At 47.3% G+C, this 19,444-nt stretch overlaps 1 protein-coding gene across 1 annotated transcript in view; it reads right to left on the bottom strand.

Moving 5' to 3' along the window:
* Window positions 1–19,444, bottom strand: part of USP45 (ubiquitin specific peptidase 45) — a 2,087,971-nt gene that overhangs the window by 1,080,317 nt on the left and 988,210 nt on the right. Inside the window, exon 8 of the mRNA XM_086926622.1 lies at window positions 19,130–19,260. Within this exon, the coding sequence (XP_086782748.1) occupies window positions 19,130–19,260 (131 nt within the window). The remainder of the gene's footprint in view (window positions 1–19,129; window positions 19,261–19,444) is intronic.

The following is a 19,444-nucleotide window of genomic DNA, read 5'->3' as shown; positions in this document are numbered from 1 at the left end:
AGTTTAAAACATTGCTACATTCATGCAAAATCCTGGGCGAGATAGCAGACTTTTGCCAAATTCCCTATTTCCATTTACTTATTACACTGAAAGACAACTTTGAATCACCAAGTTTGTGTCATGATAACATTTTTTATAAATGTTTTCATCAAGCGAAAAGACAATTTCGACAGTTATTTTCAAACTTCACACTGAAAATTTCAGCAAAATCAGAGGGAATTTAATTTTCATAAATAGATTTTTTCAAATACTTGAAGATCAGACATTTTGACTAACACTACAAATCTACTTTTCCTTTATATTCACACACAATTGATAATTTGGTCCAAGAAACAAAGCTAATCTGTATTTCCATTTTATACGCTGAATTAGGTCAAATCAAAATTGATGATACAAATTCTCTGGGCTGATAAGTGGTCGCAATGGCTAAAGGAGCCCATATCCGCCAAGCACATTTTTTTCTGTATTTCAGAGATTTTGTCGATTCATTACACCAAATCGTCTAAGATCAAATCAATATTGAGAATTGTATGATTTTGTATATTATCCCATATAAACTAACAAAATAGTACACATCTATCAAAAACTGACTGACCCCACTGTTCATGCCCGTGAGCAGACAATGTTCATATGTTTCATGTTATATGCCCTGACCTGATGCAATTTTGGCTAAATTTCTTTTTTTTTTAATAAACAAAATACATAATTTGTGGATGGTTCCAGATTCAAGCACTATATTGTTGGTTATTCACACATATGAAATTATTTGAAATGCAATGTTGATTGGTCGCTTGCTTATTACAAGAAAATGGAAAGATCGCAGAGCTCCAACTTTCGGGTAACGGTGGCAAGAACTGAAAAATGTTGTGGAATGCACTGTCCACTTGACATCTGGGTGGGTGCCTATTGTGGGTACTCATCTGGAAAATTGCAGGCAGCTATTTCTGCAATACAGCAGTACTTTTGGATCATCTAGAGAGAATCTGGACTCCAGCAAGGATCTACTTTCCAAGCCCCCTGTGGCAACTGGATTTTGACTACAGTGACTGTCTCCTAGGCAATGGTGACTGGGCTTAGGGTCATTTCATGGCACCAACAAAAGGGGAAAAATAATAACACTTTGGTTGCTCTTCATTTTCTTTGAGCAGCGGGTACTTGGAAAATATTTGGGCTTCACAGCAGGTGCACAGGGTGAATTTCTTACCACATTCCAGTCTTTGAAACAATAACCAAATCGTTGCACAAATACAACCAATAGGTGTTCGATTTTGCCTTCAAATTAATCTGAAAAAGAGTCTGACGTGCACCATCCCTCATAGAATAGCAATGGTTAAAGGGCAAAGGGCAATGCTAAGGTATTTTTTAGCTCCTATAGCACTGAAGAGCTACACTAGAGTTTAGGGCCTGTTCTCGAATGTCTGTGGTTTGCTTGTAGAATAAGAACACACCTTTAATAGCCTTTTTAATAAAATTAAAAAACTTCCTGGACATTTAAATGATTAAGTGGCATTTAAAGTGTTATATTGTTTCTGAGTGTCTAACCTTACTCAAGCTCCTGCAGTAACGCCCAGTGGGCGACTACACGTTCCTGGGAGTCAAATGCCGGTGGCAAGAATCTACCTGTTCATGAGGTTAGAAGGTAACAGTATTGCGGCCCTAGTGCACAAGTGACGAATGACAATTTTCACATTTGATTTCCAGTAACTGACTGCCCTGGGAGCCCAAGAACGGTCGCACAATAGTAATACTGCGGGATAGTCTATTTTTTTTACCTTAATATGTTTTTTTAGGGTTCAGAGTATACAGCCAGCTATTTAGTTTGCTATCTGTATCCCATTTCATATTTGCCTAATTATATATGCCTTAATTATGAACGTAAGTGGACACTTGCTTAACTTTCGGGTTCTTGAAGAGATCAAAGTAATGAACAAGAAAAAAACAAGATGAAAAGTTTTAGATATGCTGTTAACTGCCACTTTGTCTCTCCTGGAACGGCGACAATTACTGCTCATAACTCAACATTTTTTTGTCGAAACTTATTTAGCACAACAATCCCAAAATATTTTACGGAAACAAACAACACTGAAGTTTGATTTTATTTCCTCCCTTTTTCAGTGTTGAAATGCCATGGTGATATCACCAAAGACATTTTGCACAAATGCCACCGGTGTCTATTTTGGAGGAGATGCTTAATCTTCACTGAGCTTCACTCTACATGCAGGTGACGCCAGATTCCTACCACACCACCACCACCTATGCCTTCTGTTTTTTAGATGGGTATATGCGAGAAAGTATACTAATAAGCCCTTGCTTCACAAAAACATGAAGCTAATATATCTGTTTTCAAAAACAAGATTTGCTATTTATGGCTGGCCTTAGGCAAGACGTTTTGCTTTTAATAAAATTATATATTTGTCATACACTGACATAAGGGCTTTCCGACAGCTTTAGTGTGTCTTTCATGTTTGTTTTGCCCAGCACAGGAAACAGCCCGTTGCACAGGGTCAGCTCACTTAAGTCACTGGTTCACCTCAGTTTGGGGGACGGTATTCTGCTCTTTCACAATGTGCTTATAACCCAAATAGAAGCCCTCGTCTACAGTTTTACCAAAACCATTACCAAACACTAGCAAAGCCAAATGTCGGTGACAAACGCCAAACCTATTGTCTGTGCCAATGCTTGTTTTTTTCTGTTTTTAATCTTTCTCCACAGATACTACAGACAACTTCAAAAAGGATGACCAATAAAATCATATATTAAAGGAAGATTCAAGAACCAACAACTCTACTTCCTAATCAGGGTTGCTGCCACCGGGGTCGTCCGCCTAAGGATCACATTTGTTAAAATAAAAATCCTAAAAGAGCACGTTGAAAGGGTCCAAGCATACACCTCTGGCGAGCAGCGAAAGCCCAGCTATGTGCGCCCCCTACATCAGGTTGCAAGTACAAAGCCTGTAGGCAAACGATTTGCTAGAATTCACTTTCATCATTAAAATGAAGCCACTGCAGCAGCGGTGCGGGGTCAAATGAACAGATGTGACAGCTTAAAGTTCCCATACGAAGGATTCAACCCTGCAGGTCTTTGCATAATGGTTTAAATGACTTAATGATCACAACTCAATTGTGAGTAATAATGCCCATCACTCAGATGCTAGCGTACAGTCATTATTTACGAAGGCCAAAACACTGGCCTCAATACGTCCCTTCTAATCTGGAGTTCTGGCTCACGATACGAGACGTCAGTTACCTGACGTAAATAGTGTACTTCTACACACAATGCGCCACGAAACTACCTGCAAAAAAGCACCTCGAATCACCGGCGATATGGACCAAGACACGCACATCTTCCCACTCGAATGTTTCCCAATGGTGCTTGGATATACAGGCAGAACAGTAGGCGTTAGCTACTAATACCATACTCAACTACATTTATAAAGAATACCATAAAATATACTCTAGTCTACTTTCATACTCGCAAGGACCGGATCTGTCACGGGTGGTGGGGAGCAGCGTGGAATCGCACTGAAAGAAAATGTAGGTCACATTTTTCGGATTCCACATGAGCGGCTGCACAGGATTCTCGAAAGTTCCGCCCATTTGTTCCGAAGCCTCCCTAGGTAAGCTCCGAGTGCTCGCGAGGCTGCTTTCGCGAGTTGAGAATTTCAAGCTCGGGTTGCGGGTATGACGTCAGAATTTCATATACACAAAACATATTATACCAACCTACGTTAAAACAATATGGGAATTGGCCATATTTTACGGGCGCTAGAGAAACAAGCACTGGCAAAGCCAATAGGACTGGCTTGCCATTTGAGTTCTGATTAAAATAATAAAAAGTCTGCTGCAGTGCAAAAATAAAACAAAAATCTTTGGAGATATAAAACAATGCTTCATCCATTTCAATGCAATTACTCCAACGGAGGCAGAACGCTAAGCCAACCAGCCTTTAACATGAGATGAGGAAAAAATACTCTTCTGGTTGGAGTCAACACATCGACAGCTGTTACTTATGAGTAGGGCTCCAGGTTTTATGCTATTTTTTTTTGCCAATAGGACTGGCTTGACATTTGAGTTCTGATTAAAATAATAAAAAGTCTGCTGCAGTGCAAAAATAAAACAAAAATCTTTGGAGATATAAAACGATGCTTCATCCATTTCAATGCAATTACTCCAACGGAGGCAGAACGCTAAGCCAACCAGCCTTTAACATGAGATGAGGAAAAAATACTCTTCTGGTTGGAGTCAACACATCGACAGCTGTTACTTATGAGTAGGGCTCCAGGTTTTATGCTATTTTTTTTGCCATTTACGTCTCTATTTATCCATATTTTTTTTGGGGCATTTTTTCTGTATTTATCTAATTTATGTTTGCCACAAGCAAAAGACGATAGACACTACAGCTAGTATTTTTCCACATTTATTTAAATTGACAATGCACACATGTGCTCACTTAAACTAGCGATTTGTTGTGGCTTTAGCAGTGCTTTAAATGGTCAGGTACTGAGTAATTTGAGAAGGAGAGTACTTGTGCTTCTCAGTTCTGCTATAAAAACACTTTAGGATAGAGAACAAGCACTTATCAGGAGCAAACATGTGCCAGCGCTTCTGTATTTCCATCTAAAGCCAGCTAGAAATCTGCGTTTTTAATAACTTTTGAAACATCTAAGCGAGAAACATTTGTTTCTTGTATAAGTCTTCAAATTATGCAATAGATATTGGATTATGTAGCAAATTCAGCAAATATATAACTATGCGAAAACTCCACTGCCACACACTCGCATAATTCCAGTGGCCCTGATTTAGGCTCATACCGATAGGGGTAAGCAAGTGACACTCATTGTGCCCCAATCTGCTTCTGTCAGTGCGTGCTGCCTGCCTACCACAGTGCATTGTTTTGTGCAGTGCTGTCCGCGAGCTCATGCAAGATTCTGATGTGCCATTGCATTTTTGTGGTGCCTTCAATGCGTTTATCTTGTCTCTTCCTGTCAGGTGGAACGGTCCCAAAAGAAGGCAGAAACCATGTTGCACGGACAACGGGACCAGGGGAGGCCTTAGGAATGTGCAAGCTGTGCACCTGCACAGTGCCGCCAAATCCCAGGGCCGCCACACCAATATATATCCTTAATATAATAATCCTCTGAGGATGGATACATATTTGCGTGGCGGCCCCTGGCAGGGATTTGGCGGCCTCCGGCACTGTTCCACTTCCGAACACCCTGACACCCCCCCCCCCCCCACTTCATGGGCCTCCGCGCCTGCGTTCCTCCTGGTTCCGGATTGGCTTCTTTTTTCCCTACCCACTGCTGGCCCGCTGGTACAGGCGTATATAACATTGCAAGCAAAATGAAGAGAATTCGAGTACACAAATCTGGTTATTCGAAACGAAAGAGAAAGGCGGCTCAGCAGGCTTTCATAGCGTCACAGGAAGGAGCAATCCTGAACTTTATCGCCCAAGGGAAACCTAAAGATGGAGAACCCTCCTGCCAGAGTACTGCTGATGCACTAGGTAAAACAGGCGCTGACGACCATAAACAAGAACAAAGAAATTATGATATCCATGAGCAGAATGATACTCGTGGCGGCCCCTGGCAGGGATGTTCCGGGCAAAGAGGCCACTGATTCTTTCTCTGTGGGGAGGCTGTGGGTCCGGGGCCCCTGTCATGGCCCTGGCACTGCAGCCGTCTGTGCCAGTCCCTCATGTCGTGTGTCACAATATACCATCCTCCTCCTAAATTTTATCGTTCTGAGACAAAATCGGAAGGGTAGGAGCAGCCGCAGGTACTGGTCATCTAACGCCTTTTCTGGACGTTTTATTAAAAAGCCTTCCTGAGCTCTGGGGGGGTTCCACCCCGCCCAGACCCCCTCTTCCGGGGGCCCGCTACCTACGCTCCCTGCCCAGGGCCGCCATGAGCTTAGAGCCGCCCCTGACGGGACAGATATCAGCGGCGAGCAATTAATTCATCTGCATCCTGCCAAATGCAGAGGCGGCATCTGCGGAATGTGTGATCAGTCAGGGAGACTGCGTGGACTAAGCACTGAGGTGTACAAGGGGTTCACCAGTGTGCCACAGAGCTCACCAGTGTGCTCCAGGGCTCACCAGTGTGCTCCAGGGCTCACCAGTGTGCTGCAGGGTACAGGGCTCACAAGTGTGCTGTAGAACACAGCGTGCTGCAGGGTTCACCAGCGCGCTGCAGGGTTCACCGGAGTACTGCAGGGTTCACCAGTGTGCTGCAGGGATCAGTGTGCTGTAGAACACAGCCTGGTTCACGGCTCACCGGCGTATTGCACGGTTCACCAGTGTAATACAGGGCTCAGTCCACATCCGCCAATCTGGAGAGGGTTCACCGGAGTACTGCAGGGTTCACCAGTGTGCTGCAGGGATCACCAGTGTGGTGCAGGGATTACCAGCAGGGTGTAGGGCTCACCATTGTGGAGCGGGGCTCAGAGCTCACCAGTGTGCTGTAGAACACAGCCTGGTTTACGGCTCACCGGCGTGGTGCACGGTTCACCAGTGTAATACAGGGCTCAGTCCACATCCACCAATCTGGAGAACAAAAATTCCTCCAATAAACCTCAAAATAATTCAGTCAATAAGGGTGTTTAGCAATAACTGAAAACTTCAGTCTGGATAAAAACTAAGCTCTACATGTGCTTTGCAGTTGTGCGGTGTCGCACCATTGTCTAACAACACGTGCTCTATTGATTCCGGGAAGGGGCCCGTCAATCCTTACCCGGCATTAATGTATTATATCCGGGTAATATCAGCAGCGGCATCAGAAGACCCTCCAAGCACCCGGGGCGATCATCACACCTTCCTGATCCGCTGTAATAGGAAAGTGTCAGACAGGTTCAGCGCGCATCCTTCTCAAGATAAATGAAGATTAAAATCCAGCCTTGTGTTACAAGCGGATATTTCAGGAAACTGGCACGAGCCGATTCAAAACCTGCCAAGTGGATTCCCGCTGGCAGAAATCCACCCAGAGGAGATCTTCTAGAGGCACTAGGCACACCACCCCCACTGCGGTGATAAGTCCCTTATAACGCCCTCTGTCTGTGCAGGGCTGACCCACCAGCCGGGTATGCAGAATGCACAACCTAGAAACGTACTCACCCTGTCCAGTGCAATTCACACCACCCATGTCCGCGAGATTCAATCCTACCCAGAGGCGCAACTAGAGCTGAATTGGGGGGGGGGGGGGGGGGGGTTTGGGTTAGGCTGAGAAAAAATTTCGGGGGAGAGCTGATTGTCCCCTCATTAGGCAGAGTGGAGATGCAGGGGCTGTAAGAAGCGGTGAAAACACAACAAAGCCTTGTTACAAGAAAATGGTCTTCAAAAGACCTGTGAAGTACTCGGGTGCGGGTGTGTGTGTGCCCGGGAAGGAATTTCCAGCAGCAGGAAGGGGACGCGGCAAGATAACTCTGGATTCGAGCAGGGCAGTGCGGCAGCATTTTCTAGTGTTTTGTCATTTTTACATATAAATACAGACAAAGGAAGAATCGTTTTCCGTCTGTACTTATATGTAAAAATCTGTTTAAACAGAAAACCGGGAGCTCTACTTATGGGTGGGTCATATATTGTGGACGTATTCCTGCTGTGAATGCCCTACCTTGTTGGTTGGCTGCCCTGTTTTTCGTTCCCTCAACAATACCACAGCTAATGTCACATTTGCACGAGCTTTGTTCTGCTGATGCACTCTTGTTGCTTCTAGGTGTATCTTCTCTGGTTGAGTTCATGTTGGATCTAGGAGGACCTTGGATTAAGGCTGCTCTGAAGTCCCATTCATGTCACATCTGCATGGACCTCGGATGGTGACTGTTGGGTTGAAACCTGTCAGAGAGCACAGCTGTCTGTTTACAAAAGACTTATTGGGGAAATGTTGATAGCCGACCTAAAAAGGAACTCCACCCATTGCTTTCCATTGGGATTTTGTTTTCTCACTCTTATTTTCTTGCTTTCTATTCAATGGTTTTATATGATTTAGCCAGTTTATCTAGTCTTTGTCCCTCCTGTGGAGCATTACCTTTTGGCCGTATCTCTGATTGGCTCCTTTTATTCTTGGAAAAATCAGCTTTTTGGGAACCTTTTTTTCTTTTTCTAAAAGCACTCTATGAGAGTGGATACGTTTCCCCATTCTCTGTGTTTTCCCACTTTTCCCAGTTAATGTTTCCCTAAACATTATAAAAGTTCTACTTTCAGCAGCATGTTTTTCCTTTGAGCTGCTCTCAGTGCGTTTAAAGTTTCATACCGATTTGCCCTTTCACTTGCTCTCCCATGCATCAATCAGTTTTAAGACAAGTCATCTAGGGCCTTGCCTGCAATTTTGTCAGGGCCAGAGGTGAGGATAATTTTTAACTTTCTCCACTTCATTTAACAGAACCCATTTTTACTTCTTAAAATGAACCACATTTCCCATGGAACATTGGGAATGGTAAAAACAAAAGCATCTGCAAACAGTCCCATAATCCAATAGGTTTCCAATCAGAGGTAGTCAGCATTGCCATCATAGTCCTTCACCTCTGTCGCCATCTTCTATTTTGTCGCTGCTCGCAGCTCAGATAAGTGCCTTTTCTTTTCTCTCCTTGCATGGTGCATACTTTGTAGTGGTTTTAAATCTGTGTGCATGCTTATTTGCGTTGCGGGCTCTCTTTGCTCCCCTACGCAACTGAATTTAATTTCCCTGGTAGAGGCAGAGTGCGGGGGGGAAGGAGGTCATCCCTCCACTAGGTGAAGCTGTGGTAGCGAAGTGTTCTATGGTTCACGACATACGATTTTGGAATTTCTGTCGGTAGAAGGGAGCCAAATTCGTGTGGAACCTGCCTCAGTTTTTCCCTGCCCCTGGAGAGTGAAGTCTCGGCTGGGTTCTGTACAGGCTTGTAAGCCTGATCTTTGAACAGATTTGATGCCCATCACAAGGGCTAGTAGTGTCAGTGAGTGTTAACTTACACCCCACTGGGGACTGCACTGCTGTGCAACAGGCTGTGAAGCCTGGAAAGGGACATGCTCCCAGCTGGCTTGTTCTTCACCCCAGATTGACAATAATACCCTGGGGATGGGATGGGATGGGATGGGAGGGGTGTCCCTGGTGCCAAGAACGTAAGCCTCTGCCCAATACTGATCCGCTGGCCCCCCCAGCACCTAAACATTTTTTGTGGGGAGTTTTATGTAATGCAAACTATACAGCAGCACCACTTTAGTTACAGATGGACACATTAATTTTTGTTACGCGTGGGGAGATTACGTAATGTGCCCAGAATCACAGGATGTTAAGCATCCCTGCCGAGACTCGAACCCGGTTCCCCAGCTTCAAGTCGACCAATCTAGCCTGTTAGCACTTTGCGCTGAGCTCTATGTTCTAGGCGCTCAACATCGAGCTGCGCTCTGCTTTTTATTTGTTGAAACTCCACTATCATTATCTACCTATGTTACCTCCCACCTGGACAGTCGCCATAGAACTAGAGGGAGATGCCCGAGGAGGCCTTGACTGCCTTTCCTTGGGATGATGAATCTTATGACACTGTTGATGCCTTGATATATCAGCCATTAGAAGAAGCCATGGCAGCCATGGATCCTTGAACCAGTCCCAGCCTCCCACCGTACCAGGAGGCATAGGAAATACCAGATTCAACCTCAACGCCCCCCCAGATAATGATGCCCACAGGAACACTGACAACAAGGCTGAACCTCTCCATCCATGGCACTGTTCTCCTACACCCCTAGCCACTGGCCCCTACCCCCATAATAATTCCTTGGGCATGCTGGACCCTCTGGAACTCATACATCCCCGTTCCTCCGAGTGGGCACCCTCTACCAAGGTAGCAAATTATGTGGCAGGCGGATCAGAACCCCACTGTGGAAAGAGGCACACAAATGCCTAAAAGCAGAATGCCCTCGCCCATCTTTAGATGGCAAGGTAGCCATGACACCAGAGCTGGACCCCAAAATGACCACCTTTTTGGCCAAGCTCATCAAAGACCTAAACAAGGACATCAGAATGTCCTCGTGGTAATGCCAGGATAAGCTCCTAGACGCTCTAGGCCCCTTAACCAGGATTCCAGACATGGCAGAGGACGCCAAGGTTTCGGGATCTCTGATATCCCCGGAAGTCCTCTCCGGGTGGGTGCAATATGTTCTCGCCTTTATGGGAAATGCCAATTGCGCTCTGTCCACCCAGCGGGGATGCTCTTTCGTCATTAATGTGGACCCCAAGGGATTAGGCAGACTCCGAGGCAGAATCAGTGGCGCAAGGGGGGCTTTTGGTGAGCCAATTTTTTTTAAGAGTTAGGGAAATTTGTGAATACATTTACTTCCCTGGATGAGGCTCAGCCCTCATTAAAAATAGTTTTTTCCTCATGGGTTTTCCGTGTGGCCAGTCGAGGCAGGGGCCGCTCAGCCGGCCAATACTCATAACAGAATCCCCAAAGAGGGCAAGTCTCCAGACGCGGGCAATACTAAGACCACTTTAGTAACTTGTACCAGACCCATGGACGGTGATTCCGAGGCCGAAGACATAAGGGAATCAATGCTGACTCTATTTCCAGTGAGTGTTCACCCTTCTTCCCTTGTACAAGTAGGGGGCAGTCTGGCATTTTTTTTCCACGCTTGGAAGTCAATTACAAGTAATGAGTGGGTCCTGGAAACGATTCAGGGGTTTCATATAGAGTTTTGCGGAAAACCCTGTCAGGTTACACCCCCAAGGCCACTGCAATTCTCACAACATGAGGCGGATCTGATGGGCACAGAGGTTACCTCACTGCACGACAGGGGAGCTATTTTTCCTACCACCTCCCTTCCACAAGGCTTCATATGCAATATTTCCCTGACCAACAAGGCTGATGGGGGGCAGAGTCTGGTTATCTATTTACATGAATTCAACGAGTGGCTGGTTTATCACCATTTCAAAATGGAGTGGATCCACTTCCTTCGCGATGTCTTACACCCCAGATATTGGATGGTCCACCTGGACTTGAAGGATGCTTACCTAATTGTCCTGGTCATTCCACCACATAGGTGCTTCTGCCAGTTCTTCTGGTTCCAGTTGTTTCAGTTCACAACCCTGCCCTTTGATCTCTCCTTCGCTCTGTGGTGTTTCACGATGGTCCTCAGACCAGAGAGCACCTCAGGGGGGAGGGGACCCGCCTCATTGTTTATTTGGACAACAAGCTTCCCCTTGCGGAAGATACCCACCAGTTATCGTCCCAACTACAAATAGCAGTCTACTGGCTCGAAAACCTCAGCTTTGTCATAAACAAGAGGAAATCCCTTTTGACTCTAGCACAAAGAGCAGTTTTTCTGGGTTGCCTCATAGATTACACAGAGGCTATGCTAAGTCTCCCTTTGAGGAAGATGGCCAAGATCAGACATGAGCTGCGGTGAACGCTAACAAGACAGAGACTGTCCTTGCGGCAGACTGCCTGCACTTTAGCGCTTAAAGGTGACACACTTGCGTAAGGGATTCTCTTTTTCTCAGTCGGTGGTCTTCTCGGAGGACCCAAGCAAAGAGATCCTCTGGTGGCTTTCACATATGGAAGCATGGAACGGCAGAACAATTTGGCGCTACTCCGGATCTCAATATAGAGTCCGACGCTAGAAGATATGGCTGGGGAGCGCAGTGTACAGATTTTTTCAACAGAAGGGTTGTGGTCTCCTGAAGAACAGAGGTCACACATCAACTGTTTGGAACTGCTGGCAGGGCCCTTTGGGATCCGCTGTTGGGCGTGAGACAGGATCCAATGCTGCGTCCTCTTAAAGATAGACAACATCTCAGCCGTCTGGTACATAAACCACCTGGGGGGGTATTCGGTCCAAGGTCCTCTCGGATCTCCTGACCAATTTTTGGCAGCTTTGCCTGGACCATCAGACATCGGTCAATACCTCCCAGGGCAGGACAACTTGGTGGCAGACTAGTAATACCATAATTTCTGGGACTCCAGTCTTTGGAATCGTCATCAGGAGGTGTTTGTCAACCTCCAGGACCAATTGGGTCCGTTTTCAGTGGATATATTCATATCCAGATTAGATTCTCAGCCGCCCAGGTTCTTCAGATGTAGGCCAGATCCTTAGGCGGCCGCCATGAATGCCTTTCTGCAGGACTCGGAGTTGGAGAGGGCTATGTCTTTCCCCAATTCGTAATGATTACCAGAGTCATGGCCCAGATGAGACGTCGGCGGGCAGAAGTAGTGTTTATCATCCTGATTCTGAAATCTCAAATCAGGTTTTCGGTTCTTCTGGAACTTTCTTGGGATTTTCAAATCCCTCTCCCCCTATTCCTGACTCTCGTCCTCAATCCAGATCGAAATCCACATCCAGTGGTGTTGGAAGGGTCACTTCACCTTGTAGCGTGGAGGGGTACACAGGACGATGGTCGCTCATGGGACATTTGGAGTAGACTGAGGCCCTGCTGTCGAAGGCATGTTCAGATGGCACCATCAAACGATACCAACCGGCTTGGAAGAGGTGGGGTCATTGGTGTGTGCGACAGGATTGTGATTCCATAGGCACCGAGGTAGTACAAGTTTTGATTTTATTTACCAACTTAGTGCAGAAAGGTATGGCATACCGATCAATTAACACCTGCCGTTCAGCTATCTCGGCTAGTCACTTGCCGGTGGAAGGGTCCCCGATAGGGGATCACCCGTTTGTGTGTAGACTCCTACGTTGGATTATGCCATCCTTGCCTCCAGAGACGTGTTACTCTGCTCCTCGGGATGACAACAAGGTTTTGAACTTTTTTATGACATGGCAACCTAATAGGTTCCTCTTAAGGAAACAACTCTCGGTGAAGCTGGCGATGCTGGTCTGCATGGTATCATGCAGGAGGGAGTCAGATGTTCGAGCCCTAGATATTATGGGAAGGTCCTTCGCTCCCTCTGGAGTGTCATTTACACTGAACAGGCATATAAAATGTCATACCAGAGTTATAGAATACCCGGCATTCCTGGATTCTCCTAGGCTGTGTGTGATCCGGTGCCTTAGGCATAGGAGGAAATGTCAGTGGACTTTAAGACCCTGGGTAATAGACAGCTCCTAATCACTCTCAAGAAGCAGCTTAAAATGAATATATATATGTATTGATCTGTTTTTGGCACTGGCCAAGAGGCGAATCGCGCTAACATGGAAATCAACCATGGGACTGCAGATTAACACATGAAATCAAAAGGTATCTAGGTGGGCTTTTGCAGAGGGTAGAGCGCTTAGTAGAGAGGAGCTGGGGGTCTGTGTCAGCTCTCAATCGCTGAAGCCTGGAGGGATGTTTAACTGGGACCATCCGAGCTGAATTAATAGCGAAGACGAGGAAAGTGGGCAATCCACGAAGTAAGAAATCGAGAGCACTGAAGCGGTGAGGAGGCAATACATGGTAGCCGACGCGAAAGGGACACCCCAAATGCTGATTCACGGTCACCTCTCCCCCTCCCCAATAATAATAATACCAGTATCAGAATATGAACCTGCCAGAAATATGGGCACCTGCATGCACCGTTTGAGGCGTTTATTCTTTTTTTATTAACTTGTTAATTAGCGATATTTACGGCATGTCTGTTGCATGGAGTCGCCGGTATTTACCACAACACTCCCTATCATGATGTACACGGCGCATCTACGACACGAGAACCAGGTGGAATATAATAGACTAGAGCCCCCTTGAGGGAGATGGGGGGGGGCGCAGCTGATTAACAAGAGGTCTTTTCACCTCCCACATTACTTGGTGCCTACAAAATACAAATGTGATGCAAAAATAATATGTATTACACATTAAGTGCCCAAACGGGAAGAAACTGGAAAAGCGAAGATCAATCTGTACTATCTGTCACTTAATGCCTACTGTACAGTGCCATGTATGATTAAAATGCAAATAAAGATATTAAAAAAACAAAGTATGCACACCAGGTTCATAAACCTAAAAATTGCATGCAACCATATAGGGCTTTTTCACTGTTTATTAGCCATGCTGCACAGGAACAAGGATGCGGTGCAGCATGTAAAAAACCACTGGCAAAGCCAATAGGTCCAAAAGGCAAGATCTATTGGCTTTTCAAATGGTTGTTTTTCTTCTGTTGTGCTTATGTTGCATCTGTCTGGATTTGGCACTGTGATTGCTATTTGGCTGTGCCCATGTCATGTTTGTAGAAACCAAATAGTATTATTGTCTCACTATTGCACTTTCATGCCTGCTCGAGCTCTTGTTGTTGCTTGGAGGACTAAATATGTCTGCTGTACTGATTCTACACCCAAATGGGTCACACTTTCTAGTTATCAGAAATGGGTTCTAATTCCCATAAGGGTTGGCCTCACTTTTGGACTTCATCCAAATGCTATGCTATTGTCACATTTAGATGGATCCTCCATTATGGATTTTCCACTGGTACACTCACTTAGCCTCCAAGGTAGCCTCACACCAATGATCAATTTCTTCTGCTGTGCTTTTGGTATGCCATACATAATGACTGTTCTGTGGTTGTATGTATTGGTTTTGGCCCTCTGGTTTACTGCTACAGTCATTACCCAATCCCTCACTGATAGCAACTGCAATGCCCATTCAAGGATTCCTCATAGTCGGTGGGCATGGGTCAAAAGCTCATGGAGCTGGTTAAATAAATCAGTGCTCTGGCATGGCTGGCCTGTGGAGACACTTTTCCTGCAGGAATTTGTGGCCAGAGGGGCCTGGGAGCTGGCGGTGGAACCCGGGATGACGGGAGAGTGGTTCCGGCACTCGGACGGCCCCAGGGATGGCTCACTTGCCGATAAATGAGCAGCGAGGTCAACATGGCGGCTGGCGGCGCGGCCTCACATTAGCTCGGGTGATCAGGAAACTGCGGCTGTGATTTTCAGAGCCAGATTTGGGCCAGTGGGGGCGCGAGTAATCTGTGGCACAAGGAGTGAAGGCCAACCCAGCCTAGAGTTACACGTGGGCCTTGGACTTGGAGTTAGACAGGACAGGAGGTGTTGGCCGGGTCCTTGCCAGCGGCAGTGAAGGAGGAGCAGCCTCGAATTAGCCTGGGAGACCTGGATGCAGCGAGTTTTGGAGCCGAATTTGAGTCGGTGGGTGCCCCAAGGAGCAAGTGGCAGTAGTGGGAGGGGGACCCCTTCAGTGGAACTACCTGGAGGTCCACGGGGGCTTTAGACCCGTTATCAGGCCCTTCATGGGGCAGGAGGTGACAGCTGTGTCCAACAGCCAGAGGCGAGGATGGAGGCTCTTGATGAGCAAGGGGCGTGGAGGCACGGGACCCTCAGTTGGGGACCACTTGGCGTTTCCCCTGGTGCGGGGCCAGGGAGTTGGCTGCTGATGGGGGGGGTAGGTGTGCTGCGCATGCTTCTGAGAGAGCTGCAAAAAGAACTATTGATGAACAGAATGCAGAACAATGTCATACCTTCACCTCAGTACAGAGATCTGGGCCTAAATCCATTGTTTCTTTGCTCACCATGCCATTCTAGTTTGGACCCAGCCATATGCAAATCAGTCTTGACCCTGCGCCCAATGGAAACAGTCCAGCCGAACTGCCAGGCCAGGTCCTCCCTGGAATGGAAAGAAGCATCCTAGGACCGGTTTTGGGGTATCACCCCTCTTCAGTCAGGATAGCTTGATTCCAGTGGCATGGAGAGCACAGGACTCACGTCTGAGCATACCCGTCCCACTCGGGGTGTCAAATGCAAAAAGAACTTTTGATGAACATAATTCAGAACAATGTCATACAATCACCCCAGACAGGAGGTGTTGGCCGGGTCCTGGCCAGCGGCAGTGAAGGAGGAGCAGCCTCGCATTAGCCTGGGAGACCTGGAGGCTCAGAGTTTTGGAGCCGAATTTGAGTTGGTGGGTGCCCCAAGGAGCAAGTGGCAGTAGTGGGAGGGGGACCCCTTCAGTGGAACTACCTGGAGGTCCACGGGGGCTTTAGACCCGTTATCAGGCCCTTCATGGGGCAGGAGGTGACAGCTGTGTCCAACAGCCAGAGGCGGGGATGGAGGTTCTTGATGAGCAAGGGGCGTGGAGGCACGGGACCCTCAGTTGGGGACCCCTTGGCGTTTCCCCTGGTGCGGGGCCAGGGAGTTGGCTGCTGATGGGGGGGGGGATAGGTGTGCTGCGCATGCTCCTGAGAGAGCTGCAAAAAGAACTATTGATGAACAGAATGCAGAATAATGTCATACCTTCACCCCAGTACAGAGATCTGGGCCTAAATCCATCGTTCTTTTGCTCGCCATTCCAGTTTGGACCCAGCCATATGCAAATCAGTCTTGACCCTGCACCCAATGGGTAAAGTCCAGCCCGAACTGCCAGGCCAGGTCCTCCCTGGACTGGAAACAAGCATCCTAGGACTGGTTTCGGGGTTTCACCCCTCTTCAGCCAGGATAGCTTGATTCCCAGATCTGTGAATGGGGGTGAGTATTTGCAATGTTCAGCACTCCGTTCATCATCTCCTTGTGTTTGCTTTGTTGGCCCTAAGTTGGCAGGGTATGCCCAGACATGGGTCCCTTGCTCACTTTGCCACTGGATTCAAGCTAGCCTGGCTGATGATTGGTGTTACCCAGAAACTGGTCCCAGGATGCTTGTTTCCGGTCCAGGGAAGACATGGCTTGGCAGTTCGGGCTGGACTGTTCCCATGAGGCACAGGGTCAAGACTGATTTGCATATAGCTATGTCTGAACTGGGGTGGAAAAGTGAGCTAAAGAATGATGTTGGATTCAACCCACATCAGTGACTGGGGGTGAGTGTTTGCAATGTTCAGCACTCCGTCCATCATCTCCTTGTGTTTCCTGACAGAGCTGCGGCATGCAGGCTGCAGGACAGCCCCTGTCAGTGATCAGTGGCAGTGGGGAGAGACTGAGATGGCGTCAACGGTGTAGCGAGTGTGATGGAGGACACCCAGTGATCAGTGGCAGTGGGGGAGAGACTGAGATGGCGTCAACAGTGTAGCGAGTGTGGTGGAGGACTCCCCAGTCTTTCCTTGTGGTGTGTGTTGTGGCTGGCTGGAGGGCATCTAGAGAGGATCCTTGCGGATCGGAGACTGGTCCCTTGCGAAGTTGACACAGACGGTGGAGAACCGCCTTAAGACGCTGGAGGTAGAAAACGTGGCAACGGCAGCAAAAGTGGATGACGTGGAAGGATGCTCCAGCCACAATAATGTCTGGATAGTGGGGGTGCCGGAACAGGCAGAGGGTCCATCGCCTGAGCTGTACATGGAGGACTGATTGGGCTTGGTGGTGTTGGAAGGGAGACCCTCTGTTTATGGTGGAGAGGCACACATGATGCCAGGGGACCCTCCGCCAACCGTGGCATATCCGTGAGCAAGGGTGGTGCAGTTTCTCAGTTTCAGGGGCCACATTCTGAATATGGCTCAGACCCATAACCATGGCAGTTGGACGGGGGATAGTAAACATTTACTTGGACTACACTGCTAAGGTACAGTAATTGCGGAAATAATTTTTTGAGGTGAAGTGGCAATTGTGGCAGCTCAACATCAAGTACACGCTAATGTTTCCTGCAAAGTTGCACATCACGAAGGGGCAGTGTTTGTATTTCTTTGGGTCAGTACCAATGGTATAGGACTGGTTGGAGTTTAAAGGGCACCCCTTCCCAGGCCGCGCTGAGGCCCCCCGGGCTGAGCCCATGAGATCCCAGCAGCAGCATAGCGGGCAAAGATGGGGCTAAGGTTCAACCCCCACTAGGTCTCAGGCATCCTGCGCGAGGGCCGGGGTGGAGGGAGTGAAATTCAACGTAACCAGTCATGGTCAGCTGGCAACAAATGGGCGGCCAGGAGCTCGGATAAGGGGTCCTAGGACAATGAGACCTCCTCCCTGGGTTAGGGGTGAGAGCAAGAAAGAATGCCGGTGATGACTCCCTTGACAGCGGAGTTCGTGGGCTGAATTACTCATGAGACTCAGCGGGCTGATGGCCTGCCCCCTCACTGACTCTGGTTCTGTTTTCCACAGGGAGACTGAGAACATGCATGTGTTGGGGGGCAAGAGATGCCTCTGGGATTGTGGGTGTGGGAAGGTTTAGGCTCATCGCACAAGGGTGTGAGAAGGAGGGTGGTTCTTGTTTGGGGGATGTTGGACAGACGAGGCAGTGGTGCATGAGAAGAATTCTGGAATGTATGGAAACTAAAAGGGCACTACACAGTTGGATTGACTAGGGCGTCCGCACCTTGGTGTTCTGGTGGACGTGGCCTCTGTGTCCTCTCTTTAAATGTGAATGGGTTAGGTAGCAGTCTGAAGAGGGCGATCGTTAAGGAGTTCTTAGCCAGGTATGACCCAGATATTGTGTTGCTGCAGGAGACCCACCTGGTGGGCAACAAATGTGGTTGTTTCAATAGGGGGAGGTACCAGTTGGTGGAGCATGTGGTGTTCTCCCCAGGTTCCAGGGGGGTTGGGATCTAGATGTGTAAAACTGTCCCATTCTACAGCACCCAGACCTGGGCGACCCCAAGATAGTTGTCGGCAGCCGCATCTGGTACTTGGAATGGGCTGCTCCTAATCACTGTGTTATGGTATTTTCCCCTGTGATTGCAGACCAAGGGCCTAGCAAGAATGGGGGCTGGTTAGTGGCAGTACGAGATGCTCTCACTCTTCTGGGGGTTTCTCAACTTAGTACGCGATTGAGATAGGATTATTCAGACATGGCACCCACCGAGATCAGATACATGTTTGGTGACATTCATGGGCTCACCTGGAGTGGCTGACCTCTGGAGGGTGCAACATCCAGAGCAAAATCAGTTCTCCTATGCAGCCAATGCCATGAAATCTCTGTCCCACCTGGATTATCTCCGGGTTCCACATCATCAGATCAGCTGGTGGGGGGCCACTCAATATTTACGTAGGAGCATTTCAGACCACGCCCTAATGCTCAGTCTGTCGGGGACCTGTAGATGTTGTTTTGTGCAACTAAACTGAACACAGCTGGCCAAAATAAAAATTTAACTATTAGTCTCTAAAACATATTCTTTAGACCTGCATAAGACGTCCACCTTCTCCCTCCAAACTTGTTTATTCATTTTATTGAATGAACATATGTTATTATGGTTATTATTACAGGTATAGCAAAGCATGTTCGAAGATAGATGCCAATCATGACAAGAACTGATCTTATGAGATTGGTTCTTGATTACAAAATGTTATAATGTGTTAAACAAGCAAACCTTACTTCTGGCAAAGCTGACTGAATAGCACTTTTGGAGACAGAGGTCCTTTCCCGGAATCCTTCATGCTATGCAGAAATGAAACCATGGCCGATGTAAGAGGTCCAGGATTAGAAAGGTTCACCACCAGAGGATCCTACAATGGAAATTAAAATGCATGTAACAGAAAAAAATACACAAACTCAATAGCAATTCATATACATACCCTGTGTTCCCTGGGTGCATGATTTTATTTGAACAAATCTCACTACTGATAAGAGAGAAGTGAGCAGACGAGAGAATAACTAATTAATGGGCAATTCAAAAACAGTGAGCCCCAA

The sequence above is a fragment of the Lissotriton vulgaris genome, chromosome 6, assembly GCF_964263255.1.
Source record: "Lissotriton vulgaris chromosome 6, aLisVul1.2, whole genome shotgun sequence".
Lineage (NCBI taxonomy): Eukaryota > Metazoa > Chordata > Amphibia > Caudata > Salamandridae > Lissotriton > Lissotriton vulgaris.
Note: the sequence above shows the minus strand (reverse complement) of the source record. Positions and strands in the feature narration are given on the sequence as shown.